The sequence below is a fragment of the Quercus lobata genome, chromosome 4, assembly GCF_001633185.2.
Source record: "Quercus lobata isolate SW786 chromosome 4, ValleyOak3.0 Primary Assembly, whole genome shotgun sequence".
Classification (NCBI taxonomy): Eukaryota; Viridiplantae; Streptophyta; class Magnoliopsida; order Fagales; family Fagaceae; genus Quercus; species Quercus lobata.
The window spans coordinates 14343424-14370780 of record NC_044907.1 but is presented as its reverse complement, the minus strand read 5'-3'; the positions used below and the strand labels follow the sequence as shown (position 1 = coordinate 14370780).

At 32.8% G+C, this 27357-nt stretch overlaps 1 protein-coding gene and 1 pseudogene across 1 annotated transcript; both read left to right on the top strand.

Annotated features, from left to right (window-relative positions):
* Nucleotides 1-15866: 15866 nt before the first annotated feature.
* On the top strand, nucleotides 15867-17677 carry LOC115987981 (GDSL esterase/lipase 2-like). The gene is made up of 5 exons (XM_031111598.1): nucleotides 15867-16125; nucleotides 16198-16319; nucleotides 16705-16935; nucleotides 17070-17328; nucleotides 17442-17677. The coding sequence occupies exons 1-5, from the start codon at nucleotides 15867-15869 to the stop codon at nucleotides 17675-17677; spliced, it is 1107 nt and encodes a 368-aa protein (XP_030967458.1).
* Nucleotides 17678-19363: 1686 nt separating this feature from the next.
* Nucleotides 19364-25417, top strand: LOC115984646 (annotated as a pseudogene).
* Nucleotides 25418-27357: the final 1940 nt, after the last annotated feature.

Sequence of the window (27357 nt, the reverse complement as noted above, 5' to 3'; positions counted from 1 at the left end):
TGACTAGCATATAGTTTAAAACTGAGAGGAATAGAAACCTAAAATAATTATCCATTGTTTCGTACCCAACAAATTAAAAATATTCCTTGAAATGAGAGGCGGCTCCACTGGAAGATATTTTATCAAAAGGATGTGAATTATGAATGGACCATCGATCATTGGTTCACACGTCTTTCAAGATTGTACCCCATTGCTCACATGCATGTTCCTTTTTCTTGCTTATCAATTTCAAGAAGATATGTACTTTTCTTTTTGCCAATAGAAGGAGAAGATTGATTTGAATGTGACCCTCATACTTTCAGTTCTTTTGCTATAGTTCTAAAATTAAATTATTTTAATAATTGTATAGCTACATCACATCTACTTTATTTTTTGTTTTTTGTTTTTTGTTTTTTACTTTCTTGCATTCCTTTTCCATGATAGGACCCTTTGGAAAAAGAGATGTCACTCCCCACATTCATTTATGCTTAGAATTTTCTCCGTAGAAAATGGGAACCAAATTAGACTTAGACTGTTTCTCAAAAAAAAAAAAAAAAAAAAAAAAAAAAAAAAAAATTAGACTTAGACTTTATAGGAAGTCGACCTTGAATTTTTGGTATTGTGTGATATAATATATATATTAGTGATACAATAGCCACTTGTTCCAAAGCAATCTGTTAATTAATGATAAATTTATTAATTTTACTATTATTTTAGCACTAATCTCACATGTGATCCAACTGTTAGAATAATGTGGCCCAACATAATATATATATATATATATATATATATATATATATATATATATATATATATATGATGCCTTTATTATTAACAAATAAATATTTAGTCTCTTGTGAAATTATGCAATATTTTTATGATGTAAGATATTGATATATTGATATAGGTCTACTTGATTTAGTAGACTAAGATTATGAATGCATTCATTGTAGTTCTTGACTTGACCATATCCATCATGATGTAACCTATTCTGATAGGTACATTGTTGGACCATGATGGAAGGGAGGTGCAAGTTAAAATTGCTCAGACTATGGAAGACAATAAGGGCTAGTCTTTCGATGGTTAGTGCATAATAATCTCGGAAGTCCTTCCATAATGAGATTCATGCATGTTGAGTGTTGGCTTTAATAAATCTATCGTGTCAATACCAGTAACTTGAACTCCTATTAAAGGTGTTGTCATTATAGTAGTTCTGGATATGAACGATAGATGAATCCATGTATTAGCATGGAGTTACAAAAGTAATAACACATTAATGAACATCTTCATTAATGAATCTAATTAATAAAGTTGTTTATTAACAAATGTAACATTTCTGTTACATGAAGTGTTATTACGATAGGAAGGATTTTATGGCTAGTCATGTCCTTTCTAAATATTATAAATATTGTCAAGGCCACACTTGCAAGGGGGTGTGAAAGAGAAAATAAAGCTTTTGTTAATCCTGACCAGATGGGGAGAGCATCCTAATTGCTTGTAAGGTCCTTGAATAATATAATTTAGTATGTAAATTTCTCACATCTTATTGTTGATTTTTATTACATATGCACATGATATAATAGTTAATTGATATATGTATTATATTTGTTTCTCTTGAATTATTACTTTTCAAGTATAATTCCAACACCAAACTCCTTACTGAGCGAAGTCCAGCACTTGAGATTTTTAATATTTTTAATGTTGGGGGTACAAAATTTAAACATGGTATTATTTGGACTAAGAGTGTGTTTGGATACCGCTTATTGCTGCAAATTAAAAACTAAAAACTAAAAATACTATAACAAAATAATTTTTAAATGTGTAAATAGTACAATGCGTCTTCGTTTTGAAGTTGTTTTTGCTGAAAAAAAGTACTTGCGGATCTCGTAAACAGTGCATGGGACCCACTAAAAAATGTGGAACGCAGTTGAAAAGTGCTTTTCAACACTATCCAAACATACACTAAATAGTATCTCATGCTCATTTTACATATAACCCGTTACACAATATTTATGATATTGCATGCGTTGACGTACACATTTTAAAAGGGTAAAAATGAGATATTTACATTTAAAACAAAAAAAGTGGATATGAAATAATAAGTATGAGAGAATCATTACCCTATCATTCAATACATAAACATCCAGTTAAAATAAAGTATAACTTCTTATTTTTGGCATGTATTTACCTATAATTAAATTGTTTAAGAACTCTACCCTCTTTAGGTGATTTTTTTTTTCAATGAAAAATGGGTATTATTTACATCAAGATACTAATAAATCCAGTACATAACTAGCCATATGTAGCTCCCACACATGAACCTATATTTATGTGAAAGGGAAGTGTAGTATGAACAACAAGTGTATTGAATAATTTCTCAACATTGTCATGGTTTCTTTTGTTAGTATTTTTTATTAGGACTTTTCAAGCCCCTATTTGACCCAACAAATTGTACCGAAACAACTCGGGTCGAACCTAGTAATAGAACTATTACTAGTGAATGGAGTGATTGTCAAAGAAGTATTTACATTTCTAACTTTGACCAATATGGTTAGTGGTTCCTCTCTCTAAATTCTGACTGACTCTGTTCACTGCATATTGTGAGTTTTCCTCCTTACAACCACCATAAGTCTCATCTTTGCCTAGATTTTGTTCAAACTGGATTTATCATTCTCCCCCTCACCTCTTTCATCGTTGGGTTTTTAGATCTATTGAGTTTTGGTCATTTGGGTTGTTAGATCTGTTGAGTCTTGGTTGTTGGGTTATTAGATCTATTGAGTTTTGGTTGTTTGGATTATTAGATATACTGACTTTTGGTTGTTGGGTTCTCAAATTTGTTTATTTTTCCTAATGATTGAAGCAATCGACAACCATACCAACCCAAACTGCCACCAACACAAACAGAATTCCGATCAAGCAACATGGTGGTGGTTTGTCTTTTAAGGTTTTCAATGAGGTCGCATGGCTCAAAAACCTCCCCCCACACCGATTGTGCCAAACCATGTCTAGCACTATTTTTTATAGGAAAAAACTTTGGCACAATTACTCAAAAAAAAAACTAAATGTCATGGACTATGTCAGGTTATCAGTCTCCTTAAGTGCACATGTTCATGTTGCATTTAAAATAACAATAAATTTAGATTATTTAAAAATATTATTTTCAAGGAGCTGGAGCACTGAGTGACTCAGTAGCGTTACTATTAGTGTATAGTCAAATCAAATGTCTTAAACTCTTATTGTTCATTTGATTTTAATGTTTTTCTATTTTCATTGTTTACTTGTTTTCCTTTCATTTTAACTTCTTTTATTTATAAAAAAAAATAAAAAAAATAAATAAATGCACTGTCTTGTGATTCATGTCACTATTTACTCTTATTGGGTACTGGCTAGGTAGTAGGCTGCCAGCTTGCCATGCTTTGTGCTTTATGCACCTAGCACCCAAGGGTGTAGTCTAAATATTTTTTAGCGAAAAAAAATTAAAACAAGTTGAGTCACGGTACTGGGTTAACTCGCAAAAAAATCGAGTTGGATCACGGGTCAACTTGTTTTAGTTTCAGGTCAAAAAATATGGTTTCGGGTCAAGTATTTTTCTGGTCGGACTAGAATTTTCAGGACCGTTTTGCCATGTCTAGTTTTATGAAGCCACCAAAGGATGTGAAATTATGCATGGACCATCAATCATTTGCCCATCTATTGCTCACATGCATGTACCTTTCTCTTGGTAATCAATTTCAAGAAGACGTGATTTTCTTTTTGCTGAGCATTCACATTAAAGCTCTCAAAAGATAAAAATGCTATTTTTTAGCATCTCATTCTAAAAAAGCACACTACAACAAATGTGTTATTATTAGAACTTTTAGCAATTGAGCTATAGTGGACTGTTATCTATGACAATCCATTGTAGCTCAAAATCTTATAAAAATAATAATTTTTTAATACTTCAGTTAAAATATCTTCTCTCTCTCTCTCTCTCTCTCTCTTCTTTCTTATTTTTTTTCTCTCTTTCACTAGTTTCTCTCTCTTTTTTCTTTCTTTCTCATTGGTGGTTGTTTTGTGATTTGCTATTTGGTGATTTGGTGGCTAGGTTTTAGTGATTGTTTTGTGTTTGGTGATTTGTGATGGTTGGGTTTTGGTGGTTGTTTGTAATTGGTTGTTTGATGGCTTTGTGATTTGGTGGTTGTTTTGTAGTGGTGGTGGCTAGTGGTGGATTGATTTTGGGTTGGGGTTTACAGTGGTGGCAAGTGGGTGGGTGATGGTGACTATGGGTTTGCTAGGTTGGGCTTGCTGTGGTTTGGGTTGGTTGGTGGTGACTGTCAGTTTGCTGGTGGTTTGTTTTTGTTTGTGATATTGGTGGTTGGGAGTTGGGTGGTGGTGGCTGTGGCTGTGGCTGTGGCTGTGGCTGTGGCTGTGGCTGTGGTGGCTGTGGCTGTGGCTGTGGCTGTGGCTGTGGGTGTGGGCAGTGGTGGCTAGTGGCAGTGATTGTGGGTAGTGACAATGGATTTATGGGTGTGGGCAATGGCAATGAATTTGTGGGTAGTGGAAGAGTTGAGATTGAGAATAAAAAATAATTAAAATAATAATATTTTAATGAAGTGGTAAAAGATATGAAACCTTTGATGTTGGGTATATTGCAAGGCCGGCCCAAGATTGTTTAAGGCCTAAGGCAAGAATTTTATAGAGGCCTTTTTACATCTAAATATCACTTAAATAATATTTTTTTTTATTTAATTTTAAATCCATCATTAATTCTTACTTATTAATATGACTAATTCACCCAAAGTGAGCTAATGATAATTACTATATAGGTTTTACAAATTGGCATACCACCAACAAAAGATAAGTTATTCAAATATTCATTTTATTATATTATTTTAGTAACACTGACCATATTCCTGTCACATCAATTTGTAAATTTTTTTTCCTAAATTTGTATTAGCTTTAGCATTTTTCATACACTTAATGGTGACTGTGTTGTATTTTTATTAATTCATTTTTTTTTTTGTGGAGAAAGTGCTAAACTTATTACAAATTTCACTACAAAAAGCTTACAAACTAATGTGGCAATAAGGTGGCACTTCAACAAAATAATAAATGAGTATTGAATTATTTTATTGGTGACATATCAATTTGTAGGACCTATGTAATAAAACTTGTAATAAACTAGTATAACTCTAATAATTTAGGCCTTCTTAAAATTGGGATAAAATATACACCTAACTCACACTTTTTCTTTAATTAAAAAAAAATAACTTACCACCCAATATTTGGGGGCCTTTTTATGTCGAGGGGCCTTAGGCCATGACCTAAATGGCCTAGGCCTAGGGCCAGCCCTAGTGTATTATAAAGTGAATTATTAAAATATATAAAGTAGGTTTTGAGATGCTTAGTGCTAAATTTTTTGAAATCCCTAATGTGAACGCTCATGAGAAGGAGAAGATAGATCTGGATTTGACTCTCATACTTTCAGTTTTTTGCCATGGTTCAAAAATTAAGTTATCTTAATCATTGTAGTCACATCACATCTATTTAATTTTCTATTTTTTTGTCTTTGTTATTGGCTTATTGCATTCCTTTTCCATGATGGGACCCTGTGGAAAAAGAGACGTCACTCCCCACATTCATTTATGCTTAGAGTTTTCTCTATAGAAAATGGAATTAGGAACCAAATTATTAGACTACACAAATCAAGAAACTTACATGATTGCAAGCTTTTATTCTAGGAGATGTGAGAGTTATATATGATGCAACTCTTTAGGTGATAGTCTCTCTCAAATTTATGTGATGAATTTTGTAGAAATTGTGAATGATTTCTATTTACTTATCACCTCACATGTATCTCAAGTTTTTCCTAGTTGCACACACTACACAAGTTACTCTTTGCTAAATATTGTATATGTTACAGTGTGTGATTTTGGTTTGGCCAACCAAGTTTGAAAACTCCTTGAATTTTATGCAAAATGTGTTTGAAGCTTAAGAATTTAAGGAGAATCAATTGAAAATCTTAATTTTGGAAAAAATGGGTTCAAAACAAGTGTTTTTGAAAAGCATTTCATCTCATACTCATGCATTTTATTCATAAAATTCAATGCTTTGAGAAGTTTCTGCATAAAATTGCTCAGTTTTTCAAAAAATTGTGTTTTCTAGATTTTCGATCAATTGAACTTGTTCTTCGACCGATCGAAAATGTGATTAAAATTTTGGTTTGAACCTGACCTACTCGATCGCTGTTGGATCAATCGAAAGTGATTTTCGATCGATCGGATCTAATTTTTGATCAATTGAAAATCATATAAAGAGTTTTTTTAAAACCTTTGTTTCTCACGTGTTCTTCACTATTCAAACTTTTTCAAAAACACGTTCTCTCTCTATTCAATTGGTTTGAGGGTCAAAGCAAGATTTTTATTGTTTTCAACCAAATTTCTTCGAGGGTTTTTGTCTTCATACACCGGTAAGACCTTTATACCCCTCCTTTTTCATTTATTTTCATTCCTCATGCATTTAAGGGTGATTTTCGAACCTAAGAAAATTTGGGGTTTTTGATATTTTCTTTCAAAATTGATCAATGGGTTTTTCTTATGGGATGTTATTAAACTGTTCCTTGGTTTTTAATTTGATCAATTCGATGAATTGGAAAATTTTAAATTTCTAGGGCTTGAAAGTACCCGATTTGGGGCTTTTGTTCAATTAAGCTTTAATTTATGAAATTGGCTGGTTTAATTGATTGATTTGGTCATTATAAACTGTTATCTATCATGTATAATGATCAATTTGGTCAATTTGTTGGATTTCTGTGATAGGCCAAAAACGAATTGACCCCTTGTGATTAATTAACCAATTAATTTAGCCAAGTGAATTAATTAAGTTAATTAACATGCAAACACATGATAGCACAAACAAATCACCAATTAACCTAAGTATGCAGTGGAAAATAAATTTGACACGGTGATTTGTTTACGAATGGGGAAAACCAACACGGCAAAAATCCCATCGGGTGATTTTAAGGTCACTACTCCCGAAATTCCACTATTATCAAAACAAGCGGTTACAAGTAAAGGAATCACAGTACCTTATACCAACCTACAGTTGAACTCTTACCCCAATACCTAATTGGACTTGTTCTATAGTGACAATTTCTCCTTTTGATGCACGGCTCCCAAGTACGTAACTAATCAATTGCGCGGATCCCAGTACGCGACTTCAATCACCAACTAGAGAAAGTTGTTAGCTGCAAAGTTCTTAAGTTCATCCCAACGATGAAGATCAAGCAGATGCTTGGTCACAAAACCCTACGGTACACAAACACAGAAACTTCTTTAAGAACGATGAACTAAGGCAAATTTTGTCTCCGGTCACTATTTGCTTGAACAAACTTTGCTCAACACTTGTGAAACTTGTGAACACTTTAACGGCCCTTAAAATAATCCTTTTATATGTCTAGGGTTGTGAGAAAAGAAAGCCCAAACACATAAAACCAGATTTGAGTCAAAACAGAACTGGAATTCTGTTTTTCATAAAGCTCGACAGATACCTGTTTGTCGAGATGCTGTCAAGCCACGAGGCTGGAACAGCTTCTTAAGCTCGATGGATAGCTAGCTGTCGAGCTTTAATGACAGGCACTTCTTCAGCTTGTTTCTTGGACAGACTTGCATGTTTTCAACACTTAATCTTGAAACAAAGTTTCTTGAAGTATTAAACACATCCTATATCTACCCAAATACAAGTAAAGTGTGTTTTGTCAAAAGATTAGCCAATTCCATAAAATAGTGACATATGTTCCTAACAAGTGAATCACATATGTCTTGACCTACTCGATCGCTGTTGGATCAATCGAAAGTGATTTTCGATTGATTGAATCTAATTTTCGATCAATCGAAAATTGTATAGAGAGTTTTTTAAAACCTTTGTTTCTCACGTTTTCTTCACTATTCAAACTTTTTCAAAAACACTTTCTCTCTCTATTCGATCGGTCTAAGGGTCAAAGCAAGATTTTTGTCGTTTTCGACCAAATTTCTTCAAGGGTTTTTGTCTTCATACATCGGTAAGACCTTTATACCCTTCCTTTTTCATTTATTTTCATTCCTCATGCATTTTTTCATGCATTTAAGGGTGATTTTCGAACCTAAGAAAATTTGGGGTTTTTGATGTTTTCTTTCAAAATTGATCAATGGGTTTTTCTTATGGTATGTTATTAAACTGTTCCTTGGTGTTTAATTTGATCAATTTGATGAATTGGAAAATTTTAAATTTCTAGGGCTTGAAAGTACCTGATTTGGGGCTTTTGTTCAATTAAGCTTTAATTTATGACATTGGCTGGTTTGATTGATTGATTTGGTCATTATAAACTGTTATCTATCATGTATAATGATCAATTTGGTCAATTTGTTAGATTTCTAAAAATGGGTTTTCAAATTTGGTATTGTTCTTGATACAAACTCTATGCTCAAGCCAAATTTGTGAATTTAAAGTTAAATGGAACTTATTCTCACTGCATTAGAGCATGCATCATTTGCTTATACTGTTCATGCATCATATAGAATTGTTATTTCTATATTTTATGTGCTAACTTGCAGCCTGCCCTTGGTTTTTCTTCTTGCTCTTTTTCTCTCTCTTTTGTGTCTATCCTTTGATTCTTAGCATCATGGTTAGGAAGACTAGAGCCCATAGGACCTCCAACTCTACTCCTTCCCCCACCTTTAGTAGTGAGAGGTTTTTGAGTGAGAAAAATTAGGAAGCGTATGAGAAACTTAACCTTAAGAGGAACATTTGGGCTCAGAGAAAGGTTCTGTTAGATGAACTTGATCTTGAGATTAGGCGTAACTTTGAGCGTAGGGGCTGGTTACCTTTATTGGATGTTAATCATCCTCCTCCGGCTACCTTGATCAGAGAGTTCTATTCGAACTTCTCTGTCCACTCTTATGATGCCAACACTCTTGTGAGAAGTTGGATACGGGGTGATGAGTACACCATTACCCCTTTAGTAGTGGTTGCTGCTCTTGGGGTGTCAGTGGTCCAGCATCCTGTCTACCCTTATGATGAGTCTCCTACCTGGACGACATCATGTCTTATATCACTGGGTCTTCTATTTTATGGGGTTTTGATCCTCGAATCGCTACTGCTGAGCTCACTGAGATTCACTATCTTTTCTTTAGGATTGCTTGTCATTCTCTTTGGCCTATCTCTCATTTGCACACCATTTCTTTGGAGCATTGTGCATTTTTGTATGCCTTTGTTACTGCTGCTCCTATTAGTTTTCCTCATCTTTTCATTCGTTCTTTGATTGAGGTTCACAGGAGTAATTCTACTGTTCATGCTCTTTTCTTCCCCGTTTTTATTCATCGAATTCTTTTGCATCTAGGATTAAATGAGTTTCTTGCTTCTGAGCCTGTCCATATTATTGCTCCTATAGGTGCCACCTTTCTTAGGTAAAGGGCTGCTCAAATGAGAGCGAGTTCTAAACGCCCTAGGGTAGAGACTTCTGGTGTCGCACCTCCTCCTCCCTCTTCTACATGTGATACTACGGCTGAGGAGTCTGTTGATCCTACTGCTACTGCTGTTCCTCCACCTTCTACCTCGGATGATTCAGTCATTCGACGTATGTTGAAGACCGTCATGACCGTTTAGGCGACTCTTGGTCAAATTTTGGTGGACATGCTTGATGAGCTTCGTGCTTTGCGAGCAGATTTGGAGCATCTTCGATGGTCGCCTCCGCCACCTCCTTTTGATGATGGATTCTGATTCCCTTTAGCATTCTGTCAAAAAAAGGGAGAGTACATTTGTGGAGTTTTTGTAATTAGGGGGAGATTTTGGAATTTGTGGAGTTTGTGGAGCTATTAGATTGTATCTAGGTGCTTCAGTATGTATTTACATTTTTTGGCTCATGATGTATTCGTTGTTTTGATTGAGTTATTCATGATAGAGGGAGATGCATTGATTTGTATATGTTTCTTGTTTCACATTACTTATTGATTTATATTTATGAGGTTATTCATGATATATGTCTTTATTTTGTGTTATGTGAAATCAAGAAGTTATTTTTGTTTTACTTGTATTTTCCACAAATATGTTTATGCGTTTGTTGAGTGTTTCAGGAAATATATAGGTTGATTCAGTCGTGCTGCTATCTACACTTGCAATTAATAGATGGTAGTTAGGTTGAATTTGTTGTGTTGGGCAGTAGTTTTGTAATGGGCTGTTTTTATGTAACTTTGAGCATTTTGTTTAGTTTGTGTTTTGTCACGGATTGTCAAAGGGGGAGTTTGTTGGGTTCTAAGACTTTAGGTTTAAATGTATTAGAACTTCAATTTGTAATGTTAGCAAACCACGATCAAAACGTTTTAGTCTTTGTTTTAGACTTGCTCATCGTGTGTTTATATGTAAAGTTGGAATCGAGTGTTCTACAGGATTTACTGTGTAAATCTGCCTGGCTTGATCTATCGAAAATTAGACTCGATCGATCGAAGCTCGTGTATATTGTTTTTCTACAGAATTTTCCAACTCAACCCAAGCCCGTTTAACGTGTAGGGTTTTATGTTTTGTCTTAAGTATAAAAGGGAAAACTCTAGCCACATTTTAGGTTGCTCCTTATGCTGTGTGTGTGAATCTTTTGTGAGATCAAGAGATGGTTGCCTTCACACATACTTAGGGTTTCCAAGTTTCAAGATTATGTCAAGAACTTGGTGATCAATTCAGTTGCTGCATTCAAGGATTTTTGTCTTCAAACATCGATAAGACCTTTATACCCCTCTTTTTTCATTTATTTTCATTCCTCATGCATTTTTCATGCATTTAAGGGTGATTTTCGAACCTAAGAAAATTTGGGGTTTTTTATGTTTTCTTTCAAAATTGATCGATGGGTTTTTCTTATTGGATGTTATTAAACTGTTCCTTGGTGTTTAATTTGATCAATTTGATGAATTGGAAAATAATAAATTTCTAGGGCTTGAAAGTACCTGATTTGGGGCTTTTTTTCAATTGAGCTTTAATTTATGAAATTGGCTGGTTTGATTGATTGATTTCATCATTATAAACTGTCATCTATCATGTATAATGATCAATTTGGTCAATTTGTTGGATTTCTGTGATAAGCCAAAAACGAATTGATCCCTTGTGATTAATTAACCAATTAATTAACCAAGTGAATTAATTAAGTTAATTAACATGCAAACACATGGTAGCATAAACAAATCACCAATTAACCTAAGTATGCAGCGGAAAATAAATTTGACACGGTGATTTGTTTACGAATGAGGAAAATCAATACGGCAAAAACTCCACTGGGTGATTTTAAGGTCACCACTCCCGAAATTCCACTATTATCACAACAAGCGGTTACAAGTAAAGGAATCCCAATACCTTATACCAACCTACAATTGAACCCTTACCCCAATACCCAATTGGACTTGTTCTGTAGTGACAATTTCTCCTTTTGATGCACGGCTCCAAGTACGTGACTAATCAATTGCGCGGATCACAGTACACGACTTCAATCACCAACTATAGAAGGTTGTTGGCTGCAAAGTTCAATCAGAAGAGCTATTCAAAACTGGATTGGAATGATTAATTTCTATCAACCTACATATACATATTAAATATGTTAGGTTCTAAAGATTTAAGATTAAATGTTTAAAATTATATTTTGTGTGTTTTGACAAACCAAGAACAAAAACATGTCTAGTCTATGTGTTAGGCATTGCTCAAAGGTGTAAGTTTCAAACTTCAAGTTAGAGCTAACTGCAGAAAAGAAGAGTCAGAATCTACCAAGCTCAATCGATCGAGAATTGTAGAAATCAAATTCTGCAGAATTTATAAACCAACCTCAAGCCTGCAAAAACGTTTAGGGTTTCAATATAACTTGTCCACATATAAAAGGGAAACCCTAGCTACGTTTTGCAGACTTTTGGAAGACTTCTATGTTACTCTTGTTAGGTTCTAAGACTTTAGGAACTAAATGTAGTAGAACTTCAATTTGTAATGTGTTGGCAAACCATGATCAAAACATAGAGTCTAGGTTTAGGCTGCTTAAATTGTGTTTATTTGTAAAATTGGAATCGAGTGATTGCAGAATTTATTGGACTAAATCTGCAAGTCTCAGTCGATCAAAAATTAGACTCGATCGATCGAATCTCATGCAGATTTATTTTTCTGCAGAATTTCCAATTCAGCCCAAGCCCATATGACGTGTAGAGTTTTATGTTTTACTCCAAATATAAAAGGAAAAACCCTACCTATGTTTTAGAAGTCTTTGATGTGTTGTGTGTTGAATCTCTTGTGTGATATAGAGGTGTTTACCTTCATACACACTTAGGGTTATCAAGATCAATATTCATGTCAAAAACTTGGTGATTGCTTCAGTTGCTGCATAAAGAACTTAAAGAAGATTTGAAATCTTTGAGTGGAGTTTCAAAGTCACAAGTAGGAGAACTTGTGGTTGCAGTGGATCAAAAAAAGAAGTAGTCCATGACCTCGAAGCTGTTACGTAGTCGTGATAGTAAGTTTTCTACTCGAGGTAGTAATATGATCTTAGTGGTCTAAGTTCTATTGTAAAAATTTCAATTCTTTCATAGTGAATCTGTTTTACCTTAAGGATAGTTAGGTTAAATCTTCCCCAAGTTTTTTACTGGTTTGGTTTTCTTGGGTTATCATATGTGTATTCTTTATATTTCTGCATTATTTACATGATATGATTTGAGTGTATTAACCTAGAACTGAATAATTTATCTAAGTAATCACTTGGTTAAATAACTAGGTTAAACAACTTGTGTTTTAAGGGGTCTAAAAATGTACAAGTCTTTGTGAGATTTGAAAGGTTTTGTACCTTCTAACTACACAAGCGTCTACTGGAGCAAGATCTACAATCAAGCGATGGTAGAAATTAGTTATTGCTACAAAGATCAACAACTGAAGGTGATCTGAAACTTTTGAGTGGGATCTCAAAGTCACAAGCGTGGGTGCTTGTGTTATAGTAAATCCAAGAAGAGAAGGAGTTTGTGGATTCGAAACTTGTATGTGGTCGTGTCAGTAAATTACTACTTAAGGTAGCAATAGATTTAGGGTTAAATCTGATTGTAAAAACTTCAATTCTCTTATAGTGGAGTTGTTTTACCTTGAGGATTGCTAGGTTAAATCCTCCACAGGTTTTTACCTTGAAACGATTCGTTTTACTAGTTTTCCTAGTTCATCATATCATGATGTTATTTACTTTTCCGCTACTGTACATAATATGATTTATTATTGTTTAACCTAGATTTGAATAATTAACCTAAGTAATCACTTGATTAATATATTAGGTTAAACAATTTGGTTTAAAGGGTCTAAACAAATGATCAAAATATACTCCAAGACTTTGTAAATTTCCCTTTTTATTTGTTATTATAATTTAGGAATCAGTCTTCATCAAATTTAGACCTGGCAAAAAGTCAAAAAGTGCACTTCATCAATGAAATTTAGAATGGGTAAGGCTTGGTTCTAGTGCCCAAGCCAAGTCTCATTCGATAAGTTTTTGTATTATGCAACTGTTTATGGGTTCACCCATTTGTGAGAGTCAGAAGTATTGTTTCGGAAATACGAAAATTTTTTCCCTTATAGGACTTTGAACAATGTCTTGAAAGGCTTAGGAAGTGCCAAGTAATTTAGTTACACTCTTAAGTCTTGAGTCTCTTGACAGTCAACTTCTAGTTTTTTTTTTTTTTTTTTTTGAATATCAACTCCTCTTAAATCTTCTAAGAAGATTTTTTTATTAATTTATTCTCTTGATTTATTCTATTAAAAGAAACAGAAACCTAACATGGTTAGGTGTTATTTTATTATAGTCCTATTTATTTCATAAAATAGGCCTATAATTAAACCGCCTTCTTTTTTTATAGGAAATAATTAAACCGCATTGATTACATTTTTTGTCAAGTAGCAAGAAGAAAGTAGCTTGGAAAGTTCATTTATTTATTTAATCACACTTTTTTTTATTATAATTTATTGACTAATAAACAAATGGCAGTCGGTCTCCATCCAGACTGTGCCATTTATAATATCAGGTCTTAATGATTATAAGATAAGGAACAAAATTTAATGAGAATTCATTTTAAAGTCAGAAAGTCAGTAAGTGCATAGATACAATATTTTTCCCAACAACTCATTTCAATAATTACAAAAATTATAAAAAAAAAAAGGGTGAGAGGAGTAACCATAGCTCACTTTATGTTTTTTTTTTTTTTTTTTTTTTTTTTTTTTTTAGAGTTTTAGCTCTTTATCTTCAGATCAAGACACTAATTAGTTTTTGGTGTAAGCAGAGATTGAACTCCAAATCTCTTATTTAACAATCAGAAACTTTAGTTGAGCTAACTGGAACTCACGTATTGCTCACCTTATGTTTGATTTGTCAAATTTGAAGTTGTTTGCCACCAAATTCCTACATAATTTTATCCAATGATCCTTTGTCACTATCACAACTGATACTTGTTAGAGATGATATATAGGAGAATAAATTAAAAAATTAGTACAGCCAATATTTACAAACGAGCATTGGCTCCTGAAGTCACCATTGTTCAACAATCAGTAGTTAACAGCCACTGAGGTATTGTGAAGGGCATTTGTAGGTTCTCATAAAATAGGGGAAAACAGTTAATTAGGAAAAGAAAATAAAAAATAAAAAGAAAAGAACCATGCAGAATGGGCTATACCTAAATAGTTTACACCATCTTTGTCAACCTAGTTAACATGATGTTTCTTTTTTTTCTTTTCTTTTCTTATTTTTAAAATGAAGCATTAGAAATTTTCTTTGGAGGCAGCTAATCATCATTTCCAAAAGCTCTAGTATAGATAGACACCCATAGAATGAATAAAGTCAAGTTCAAGTTTCTAAACAGTATTTATTGATATTATTTAAATTACTATATGGCTAGAATAAATTAATTGCATTCTTCAATTACATTCATGTGGCATATACTAAAATAAATCAGTTAGGTGTTTGTCAATAGCACCTGGTGTTCATACCTAGGTGTTAAATTTAGAAAAAGATATGAAAGAAAAGAGTACTATCACTTGAGATACATACATTTGTAAGTTTGAGGATGTAGTTACCCATGTGGGAAATCTTCCAAACAGATGATTGTAGGACAAATCTCTACACGGAAAGGAATGTGAAAGTGTTGAGTGAGTTGATTGGGCTTTGTATTATGAGAAATATTGATTGGTACTGTTTTGGTATCTATTTAGGTAACGATAATGATGATGTGAGAAAATCAAATCAACTCATTTTACAATGAATAGTAAGATTTTAAGAACTTCAGTATAAAGTCATTATAGAAATTTTATTGGATCTTACTCCATTTAAAATATAAACTACATATATGAACATGGAAATTTTCAAAGGATGGCATTAACTTATATAATATAAAAGGTCTAAGGTAAACCGTAAACATTAATTTGTCTCAATTGGTACTTCTTGGTATTTCCAATAAAAAATACAAGGTTCAAATTACTTCTTCCCATTGTAATTATAAAATTAATCAAAAAATTCAAAATCAAAATCAAAATTTGCGCTCTTAGAACTAAACAATAAAAAGGGGAACCAAAAAAAAAAACACACTTGGGCAAAGAATTATTGAATTTAGCCATGTAAAAGTCAAAATTTAGAAGATGCATGTATCATGTGTGATGAGCTAATCACATATGTTCAAAGTTTGAATAAACATTGTCCTTAAACATTGTTTATTCAAATTTTTAACATATGTGATTAGCTCATCACCCAGCCAATAAACTATAGCAGCCTTTCATGAAAGTTCAACACAATCAGTCTAATTGAACATTTTCCTCATCTAAAGGACAAACTAAGGCACACTATATAAATGAATAGCAACTGATGAGAAGCTAATAGAAAGTGAAGTAGATTTGACATGATGATCAGTTTAAGGTTCTATTTTTTGGTTTTGTATGCAAGCATTACTATCCCAACCCAATGCCTTGGTGATATCTGTCTGCCAAAGAACCATGTTGCCTTGTTCATTTTTGGGGATTCAGTAGTTGATGCTGGAAACAATAACTATATCAATACCACTACTGATTTCCAGGTAAACTTTTCACCTTATGGGGAAAGCTTCTTCAGGTACCCAACTGGGAGACCTTCAAATGGCCGTCTAATTCCAGATTTCATTGGTAAGATAATAGTTACGTGTTGATTTCTATTGGACCTGAATTGTTGCTTAATTTTTGAAGCATTTTTTGCAGCTGAGTATGCAAAATTGCAGCTAATTCCACCATATCTACATCCTGGTTATGAGCGGTATATTGATGGGGCTAACTTTGCTTCAATTGGAGCTGGTGCTCTTGATGAAACTCGTCGAGGATTGGTACACATTCTGTTCAAGTCACATTAAATATTGCAGATTTAAGTGCATATCCAATGACATGTCATTTTAAATTTTAAATGATATAACACTCTGCAAATTGTCTAACATCCAAGAAATAAAATTTTAATTGTGAAATGAACTCTCTCTCCATTTCACTTGAAAAAGATGGTTTGTCGTGGTTTCTTTTGTCAGAATTGTTTATATATTACCCAAATTCAAATATTTGCTTGCCTTGGCCCCATATGCTTTTGCATATGTTGGGACATATTACTTACAAAATATAGCCCTCGTTCTTTTATATTCCATCATATTTTGAGACAAACTCTGTTCTTATAACATAATACTGAGCATTATAATCTTGTGTTCTTCTTTCTCTCTTTGTCAGGTGATAAGCTTGAACGCTCAACTCAATTATTTCAACAACTTGGAAAATCTATTGAGGCAAGAACTAGGTGAAAAGGAAGCAAAGGTCTTACTAGACAGAGCTGTTTACTTTTTTAGCATTGGAAGCAACGATTATTTTGTAACCATCAACTCAAACACCAGCTTGCTACAATCCTACTCTAAAGAAGAATATGTGAATTTGGTGATTGGCAACTTGACAAATGTGATCAAAGTAATAACAATTAGTGTTGTATACAATATTTTAAACAAATTTATGTTTGATTATTCTTGTTTTTTTTTTTTTTAATTTATTTATTTATTTTTTTTAAATTTTAAGTAAGCTATAATTATATTTTGATTTTTCAGGAAATATATAAGAAAGGAGGAAGAAAATTTGTGTTCCTTGGCTTGGGACCATGGGGTTGTTCCCCGCTTTTTAAAGCACTAGTAAAACCAGGAAACACAGGTGCATGCTTAGAAGAACTTACGACACTAGTAAAACTACACAATAAAGCACTTTCTCAAGTCCTTCCGAAGCTGGAGAGCGAGCTCAAAGGACTCAAATATTCAACAGCTGATTTCTACACTTTTCTAAGTGAAAGAATAAACAACCCTTCGAAATATGGTATGTCACATTCTCATTGACATTTTCGTAGTGCAGAGTATTTTATCAGTGTTGTACTTCGTATTTTATTTATGTCAGACTAATAGCATCTTTGTTTTAATTATGTTGGGAAGGCTTCACTGAAGGAAAGATTGCATGCTGTGGAACTGGTCCATATAGGGGAACTCCGAGTTGTGGAGGAAAAAGATCTGTGAAAGAGTACGAATTATGTGAGAACGTTAATGATTATGTGTATTTTGACTCTGGTCATCCTTCCGAAAAGGCCTACCAGCAATTTGCAGAGCTAATTTGGAGTGGAGCTCCCAATGTCTCAGGACCTTACAATCTCAAAACATTGTTTGAACACTAATGTATAATATAAAGTTAAATAATAAAAAAACATAAGCATAGAACTTATGTACAAGCTTAATGTAATAAATAAATTAATATGTAAATCAAATCTTCATATTGTACTCTCAACACTTGGACACTACATCGAATGATTTTTCAAGTTGAATAATATTTTGCTTAATTTCGTTTGGTATTTCTTAACTTATCATATAAAAGTCTTAATACTAATGTTGTTTCCAATAGCTTGATTTAAACCTCTTAATGTTTCCAAGTTCCAATAGAGATTAGTGACATTCATGATTTAAATTCCCTCTCCCTTAATTATCAAATTATTGGAAAATAAAAAGTGACGAGAGAGAGTATAAAAATGGTCATTTGCATTGTTTTGTCAGTTCTATCCTCTAATAAGACTTTACTTCATAACCTTAACGTACTTTCTTTCTTACTTTAGCATCGGGCTTTTGCCTCTTCACCTATAGGTGGCGGTGTCTTAGCTGTGCTTAAGGGTGGAGCCAGGAATTTTGGTTTGGAGGGGCCAAGTTACATATTTGTAAATACATACATTTACACAACTACATTTATTGATACATACATACATACATTTTATATAAACTTTAATGTGTATACACAAATTGTCTACTTTGCCACTAATATGTACAAAACGTTTTACCATTATTTAATTATAATTTTTTAAATCTTTTATTTTTTGGTGTTATCAAACCCTAACATTAAATATCCTCTATTTTTTCATTCAACATTTTTAGTATAAATGAAGCATTGACAAACAATTGGAAACTTAACCACAATAGCAATAACAACAAAAGACTTGGTCCCAAATTGAAAATGAAATAAAAAATATATATTTATTTCCAAAAGAAAATTTCTTTTAAGGAATTGTCACTTATATATTCTCAAAGTATGTAGTTTTTTTCATTTACCATTTTGCGACTAAATCAAGTATTGACAAACAATTCAAAAATTAACAACAACGAAAGACTTAGTCCCAAATAAAATAAAATAACTCTATGAGGAAATTTATTTTATTAAAAAGTTACTATTTGTAATCAACAACCAAAACATACCAATTAAGAGAGAAGAAAACTAAAAAGAATTTTTTTTTTTTTTTTTCATTACAAGGCAAATAGTTTGTTGTTCTTAACAATTATTTTTTAGAACTCAATGTTTAATTAGTTGTTCAATACTTTTTTGCAGACCAGCTCTTATTTTTTGGAGGGGCCAACTATCAATTTTAATGTCTAATATCTAAAAAAAATGAGATGGGTTCAAGTTACACCTGGTGTAACTCTTTAGAGTTACACCTGGTGTAACTCTTTAGAGTTACACATTTTCTAAATCATTGGATTTAAGTAGATCCAACGGTAAAAAAAAGACACTCATTAATGCTAATATTCTGATTAGTATCTCATTAATTATCCCTTATTTATTGCATTTAATACCTATCTCTTAACCTAAAAAACACAAAAAAGTATAGGTCTCTCTCTTAAAAAACTTACTTCGATTATTTTATTAGAAAATAAAAAGTAAATATTTGACAAGACCTGTAGACAAGTATACACGTATGCTCGAAATGAAAGAATGAGCCTTGACAATGGTTCTTAAGTACATGAATAATAGGAGCTTATAGAAACATAATTCCCAAACAGATCAAAAAGCTGTGATCCCTCTAAAATTTCAACAACAATCCATGAATCCTTTCCTGAAGTTCAAAGGTGAGCATGATTTATCCCAAAAAGAAAAAGAAAGGTAAGCATTTAACGATCTTTTAATACCATAGTCTACATCTAAAATACACTACCACTTTAATAACATTTTCTCTCTTTCCGTATTATGAACAAAAATGTCAATGATCCATCATTTGACTTTTTTTTTTTGGTGGTAAATATGATTTTTTAAAGTAAATTTTATTTATTTATTTGAGTTGAAACTTTGAATGAATTGGAATTATTAAAATCTGGGAAAGTAAACAATTGGGCACCCTCACCGTTCCATATATTTGATCAATTTGGTATCCTCTGGTTTCTTTTTCTTATTCCCTTCCGATGCATAGATTATCAAATTTGATATTGGGCTTAGTTTTTTATTCGGCTTGGTTTCTTATTCGGCTTGTTTTTTTTTTTTTTTTTTTTTTTTTCTTTTTTTCTTTTGCCTTCTGCTGGCAACCTGTAGAGGTGGAACAATGGTGGAGGAGACAAAGAGTGAGAAACGGAGAGAGAGAGAATCAGACATTAAACATTTTTGGGTTTAGAGATAGGTTTAAAATGTAATAAATGAGGGTAATTAATGAGATTTTAATAAGAATATTTGAAATAATGATAGTCTTTTTTTAACTATTGGATCTACTTAAATCTAACGGTTTAAAAAAAGTGTAATTCTAAAGAGTTACACCAGGTGTAATTTGAACCCATCTAAAAAAAAAAATTGCAAAATTTATATAAATTATAAAGTTTTTAGAAAATTTTGGAGTTGTGCTATCGCTCATGACTTAGTATAGAGTCCGTGTAGTCGTCGACCTTCCCACCAGAGAAAAAGGCCTATGAGTGGCCGGCCTTTCAAATGCCTTATTATTATTATTATTAATTGTTTGTTCGGTTGGAACTTAGAAGGAAAGAATATTGTTAAGGTAATCAACCATGCGTCCATTTTGTAGTGTTTCCAAATATATTGTGGGATTGAAAGTTGAAACCATATATATCAGTGTACAGAAAAAATTGGCACTGCATTTTTATGGTGTTAAACTGCATATCAATGTTTGAATTGGCCAAACGAGTCGATCTAGCAAATCTATAGAATATGATCAATAACGTGGACACAAAATTATTCTTAAACTAAGAGCACTATTGGATGGCTTCAAACAATAAAGAATGGTCACTGCTACCCTATCCTACCTTGTGCATATTAATTTGATTTTTATTCTTCTTTTTGTTTTTTGTTTTTTTTTTTTTTTTTTTTTTTTTTTTTTTTTTTTGAGTGAGAGAATTTGACTGTTATTCCTTTTTTTTTTTTTTTTATATAGAAGAAATTTGATTGTTATTCCAAAAGTAGAAATAAGTAAAATAACATAAATGGATTTATTTTTTGAGAGTTAACATCAATGGACTTTCATTCAATATTTTTATAGTATAACGGTATAAATTACAAGTCAAAATTATTAATCGTTGAGTCTCCAAGTCCGCTGAGTTAGGCTCATTTGTTTTTAAATTTTGGATAGCATTCTAAACACTAATGACAAACATGGACTTTGAATTCAGAATATGTTTAGTATCAATTATTTACAAGTCAAAATTATTAATTATTGAAGCTCCCTTGGGTTAGGCTCTTTTGTTTTTAAATTTTGAGAAGCCCCAAGATTTTAAATTCAACTATGTGCTTAAAACCCACATTAAAAATCAAAGTAGTTGATCCTCCAAATCACTGACTATGTCTATATGTTTCTGTGGAATCAATTAATAGATAGGGAAGAACCCGCCTGACATAAATTTGAGGAATTATGCTAGTTATATTTTTCTCCAACCAAAAAATATTTGCCAATCCTTGGAACAAAAGGTAGGTTAACATCCATCTAAGTATGTTTGCAGACTAAATTTAATAAATTAATTTGTGTAATAAGTCAAATCATCATATTATATACTCTCACATTTGGACAGTAGATCAAATTAGAGGTGCAACTCGGCCAGTGGTGGCAAACACTACAAAAAATAGTTTTGAGGATTGGATGCAACGTTTCCTTAACTTGGCAGTGTATTACCATTCTCTTGCTTATCAATTAGATGAATTTTTTAAAGCATTTTTTAGTCATCCAGGGTCAATGTTTATAATTTGCATCTTAATGAAGGTGAATGTCTTATTTTAAACAAAAAAAAAAAAAAAAAAAAAAAAAAAAAAAAAAAAAGAGGGTGTGATTCACAAGAGAAAATCACATGGGAGGTTTATGCAGTTTTCTCAATTAATATGCAATCAAATTTTTTTGCTTTGAACAGATATATGCTAGACCAGTAATAATTATTTTTTTTCTTGACAAACCAGTAATAATAATACTTAAACTACAAAAATGGTAGTAAATAATAGTCTTAGTACATGTGCCCCCGTTGAAGTCAACACCATAATTCCCTTTTCTCAACCCACGAAAAAAAAAATCAACAACATAATTACTTTTTTTTTTGTTATTATTATTTTGTGCTTGTCTTTAATTTTATTGATAGTGTCGTAATGCCATCTTATTCAAAAACATTTGGATAAATATGGTAAATTTATATCTATAGCTAGTGTTTACTTTATGATGATCACTCTTATCATCAGGTTATGACAACAGTTAATTTTTTATGTAGATAAACTTTAAATCTTAAATCTCTTATTTGAAGACAAAAGACTTATCATGATTAAAAAAAAAAAAAAAGCAAAAGACTTATCATAGACTTAACTGGAACTCCTGTACTAGTCAAAATTTAGCAGAGTACATGTAATTGGATGTTTATTGGTGTTTCTCTTTATTTATTTATTTATTTATAGGTATTTGTGTTTGTCTTTAGATATTGTTTATTCAAATCTTTTTTCCTTTTTTTTTTTTTTTTTTTTTTTTTTTTTTTTTTGATAGGCGTTTATTCAAATCTTTAACGTATGTGACCAGCTCAACCAGCTGTCATGAAAGTTCAACTGGAGCAATTTCCTCACATAAATGAGAAATTAAGCACCCTATATATACCAACTAAAAAGAAGTTTATAAAAAGTGAACAAGATTTGACGTGATGATCAGTTTAAGGTTCTATCTTTGCTTCTTGGTTTTGCATGCAAGCATTAGTATCCAGACAACCCAATGCCATGGTGAAATCTCTCTGCCAAAGAATCATGTTGCCTTATTCATTTTTGGGGATTCAGAAGTGGATGCTGGAAACAATAACTACATCAATACCACTACTGATTTCCAGGCAAATTATTCACCTTATGAGGAAAACTTCTTCAGGTACCCAACTGGGAGATCTTCCAATGGCCGTCTAATTACAGATTTCATTGGTAAGACTATAGTTAATTAAGTGTTGTTTCTCTCTTGGATTTGAATTGTTGCTCAATTAATTTTTGAAGCATTATTGCGGCTGAGTATGCAAAATTGCCACTACTTCAACCATATCTACAACCTGGTTATAAACGGTATATTGATGGGTCTAACTTTGCATCAATAGGAGCTGGTGTTCTGGATGAAACTCGTAAAGGATTGGTACACATTCTATCTGATTAAGTACAGGCTCCTTAGATATTACAAATTTATGAGTGTATAAGTGAAATGTCATTTTAAATTCCAATCACTCTATACGATCCAAAAAATAAGTTCTTAACTGTGAAATGTGCCCCCTACATTTCTCATGAAAGGGAAGGGTTGCCATTGTTTCTTTTGTAAGTATTGTTTATATATTATTGAATTTCAAAATCCTTGCATTCACCTCATATGCTTCTCTCTCTCTCTCTCTCTCTCTCTCTCTCTCTTTTATTTTTTATTATTCAAGATGCTTATTGTTCATTCTGCAACACGTTACTTATAAAATTTAAGACCCCTTTCTTATGTATTCCATCATATTTTGATACAGACACTGTTCTTATAAATAAGCATGCACTATGAAAAAAAGGTTCTATGGCCGCATTTTTAAAACGCGGCTATATGTCAAAAAAACGTGACTATAACTTATAGACGCGTTTTTTTAGGCCGCGTTTTCTAATGTGGCCTAAAACCTATGACTATAGAACTAACGGTCCTATGGCCGCACTTTTTAACCACGGCCCAAGACTAGGTCCTATAGCCCCGTTTAAAACGCGGCCTAAGGGTCTAGTCTTAGGCTGCGTTTTAAACGCGACCTAAGGTTGTGGTCTTGGGCCGCGTTTTAAACGTGGCCCAAGACCAGGACCTATGGCCACGTTTAAAACTGGATTCTGATCGGCAAGATCTGCCCTGACGAAGGGCTTTCAGACGCTCTAGAGCCTCATGGCGCGCTGTTGCCTCTGGGCCTCGAGCCCGGTGATGAGCGGAAGCTACAGATTGAGATCGGAGATGGAGGGTGAGGGCTTGAGAGATGGAGGCTTGGAGGGTGAGGGTTGAGATCGGATGGAGGGTGAGGGCTTGAGAGATGGAGGTTGATGATGTGCGATGGGAGAGGGTTGGAAATTTTTACTATACTAGTTATACAAGGCCTAAAGCCGTGTTTTTAACATGCGGCCATAGGCAAAATATGAAGTTGCGTTTAAGAAACGCAGCCCCATCCCAAACTAAAGCCGTGTTTCTGAAACGCGGCTTCAGAACAAATTTAAAGCCGCGTTTTATACAAGCGGCTTCAGACCAAATTTAAAGCCACGTCTATAAAACGTGGCTTTAGGAGGGCTAGAGCCACATTTTTTAAATGCGGCCATAGTTAAGGAAAAAAAAAATAAATAAAATTGGTTTGCCAAAAAAATTAAATAGGAAGGTCCTATGGCCGCGTTTTTTTACTTTTAAAAAACGCGGCCATAGGTCCACCCTCAAAAATGCGGCTATAGATCAAAAAAACATGGCTTCAGGACTGATCTATGGCCCCGCGTTTAAAACACGGCTCTTGTATTTACATTAAGCCGTGTTTTTAAAAAACGCGGCTTTAGTCCGTCTAGGGCTGCGTTTTTAGAAACGCGGCCTAATGCCCCCGCGTTTTGTAGTGATGTTCTAATCGAATTTCAAATCCTTGCATTGACCTCATATTTTGCTTTTCTTACTCCCTCCATATCAGGTCATAAGCCTAAACACTCAACTCAATTATTTCAACAAAGTGGAGACTCTATTGAGGCATGAAATAGGTAAAAAAGAAGCAAAGGCGTTGGTGGCCAAAGCTGTTTACCCTTTTAGCATAGGAAGCATCGATTATTTTGTGCCTTTACGACAAACCCCAGTTTGCTTCAAACCTACTCTGACGAAGAATACGTAAAATGGTGATTGGCAACTTGACGATTGTGATCAAAGTAATTACAATTTTTGTTGTATTCAATGTATAAAACAATTTTGTGTTAGATTATTTTGTTTTCGTTTCCAAGTTGCTTATAATTATACTTTGGTATGCTAGGAAATGTATAAGAAAGGAGGAAGAAAATATGTATTCCTTAGCTTGGCACCATGGGGTTGTACCCCACTTTTTAAAGCACTAGAACCAGGAAACACAGGTGCATGCATCGACGGACTTACAACAATAGTAAAACTACACAATAAAGCACTTTTTGAAGTCCTTCCAAAGCTAGAGAGAGAGCTCAAAGGATTCAAATATTCAATAGCCGATTTCTACACTTTTCTAATTGAAAGAATTAATAACCCTTCAAAATATGGTATGTCACATGTATTGTCACTTCCATTTTCATAGTACAGTAGGTATGTTACTGTAGTTGTACTTTGTTTTTTGTTTTTTCATAGACTAATAGGCAATAGCATCAATCTTTGATTTAATTTTGTTGTAAAAAGGTTTCAAAGAAGTGAAGATTGCATGTTTTGGAACTGGTCCATACAGGGGAATTCCCAGTTGTTGAGGAAAGAGATTAGTCAAAGAGTACGAATTATGTGCGAAGGTTAGTGACTATTTGTCCTTTGACTCTGCTCACTTTTCCGAAAAGGTTTACCAACAATTTGCAGAGCTACATTGGAGTGGAACTCCCAATATCACTAGACCTTACATTGTCAAATCATTGTTTGAACATTGATGTTTTTAGATTTAATAATAAAATGTTAAATTAAAGTCATAAGCATAAAACTTACGTACAAGCTTGATGTAATAAATTAATATGTTTAAGTTTTTTTTAAATTTATTAATTTGATCTATTTTGGGTTTTTGGGACTCAGTTTAAATTTATTAGTTTGATTTATGTTGATATTAGTTTTGATTAAATTAGAATGTTAGACCCAATTTTATAAATTGTAATCATTTATTGAATATTAAGTTTAAATAGTTGATTGAAAATTTTTGTTTTCTTTTTTTTCTAGGATTATGAATATGGCCTCAACCTGATGACCCCATCCAACTCGTTGGTTTTTAGAGCTAACCTGAGTTGAGTTAGCCATGCATTTGGATGTTACTAATTGTTGATTGCTTAATTGTTAAAATTTTGTTAAATATAGTAGTGCATAAAAAATAGTCTTTAAAAGGTTGTAAATAAGCATAACTAAATCATTTTCCACTTCAATCAAAATAAAGAGCCTATTTTACTGTTAAAATTATATTTTCTAGATTTAATAATTTACATAATGTCATGTTATTCAAAAATTTAAATAATAAGACACTGGATACATTTTTAGATTTCTAATATATACTCTAAACCATTAAATGGAAACATGTCAAGATTACCGATGACAAGAAAAAATTCATTGGGCTGAATAATAATATTGGGCTAGTGACATATATATACTCGTGGGAGGTGTTTAGGAATTATGGCCTAGTAACATCAACTCGTGCGAGATAGTTCAGATATAGATGTTGTTTCTTAGTTTGGAAATAGCTTCACCTACAATGTACACTTTCAAATAAGAGAAGAGGAGGTTCAGAATGAACAAATCGAAGTCTTAGGAAAACCTCAACCCCAGGTATATAATGGGCTTAAGCATATCTAGCCCACTGTTGAAGATGAAGCATGGGGCAGGGGCACTCAAGAAAGAGAACTATTGTGTATGCTATATAGGGGTGTTACTACACACATGTTTGGTGCATGGCACCAAGGCCCAGCCCACATAGTAGCAAAGCCCATATATGGGCTTGTCTTGTTTTGTCCATGACTAGCAGGAATCCTAATTCAAATAGGTTTAGGAAGAAGAGGGCTGGCTTGCTTATAGAAGCAAGGAGTTTTTTTTTTTTTTTTTGGGAGAATACTAAGTATTTTTAACATACATACGGGGAGAGGAGAGAGGGTCTTAGAGAAATTTGCAGTAGTGTATATCCAAAAAGGCCTAAAAACAAGAAGTTTGTACTGCATAATGAGTGTTAGAAAAAGAAAACAGCTAAGAGAGAGAGTTATAAGTGATACATGATTTTTCCTTTCAAGCAGAAAGAGTTTTTCAAGTAAACATTTGTATTCTTGTGTGTAGTTGTTATTTTGAATTGATAATTTTGATGATAATATTATATGAGACCCAACAAGGAATCCATAATCTTTTAGGAAATTTGCAAAACGTTTCCAAGAAAATGCCATCATGAGTAATCTAACCAGGTTGGTCTCCATACATTTGTAATAATTTAAATATATCAAAATTTTCAGATCATTTTTCTTCTTCGATGAAAAAACTCACTAAATAATTAAATATAAAAATCCTAGGAAGTTCAAACATTTTTTTTTTTTTTTTGGGAGAAACTCATACAATTTAAATGGAAAGACAACAAAAATGGTTGCAACTCACAAAAAGAAAAGGACAGAAAATAAAAATCAAACAAACACAAACACAAGCAAAATCAAAATTATATATTTTCTCATGAGCGAGGTGATCAAGGGAAACATTTTCCAGGTATTCAAGCACCGTTCTAGCTTCCGAGGCCACCAAATTCTGCCAACCTCAACATTCTAGTAATGAAAATTATAAGGCACTTCATACACTTTTGCTTGTGTAAGTCATTTTCTTGGACTCGGCTTATATTCTTCTCTTTTCTTTTCTTTTTTGCTTCACTTCACGCCTGGAAATTCTAGCCTTTTGTGTCGTAA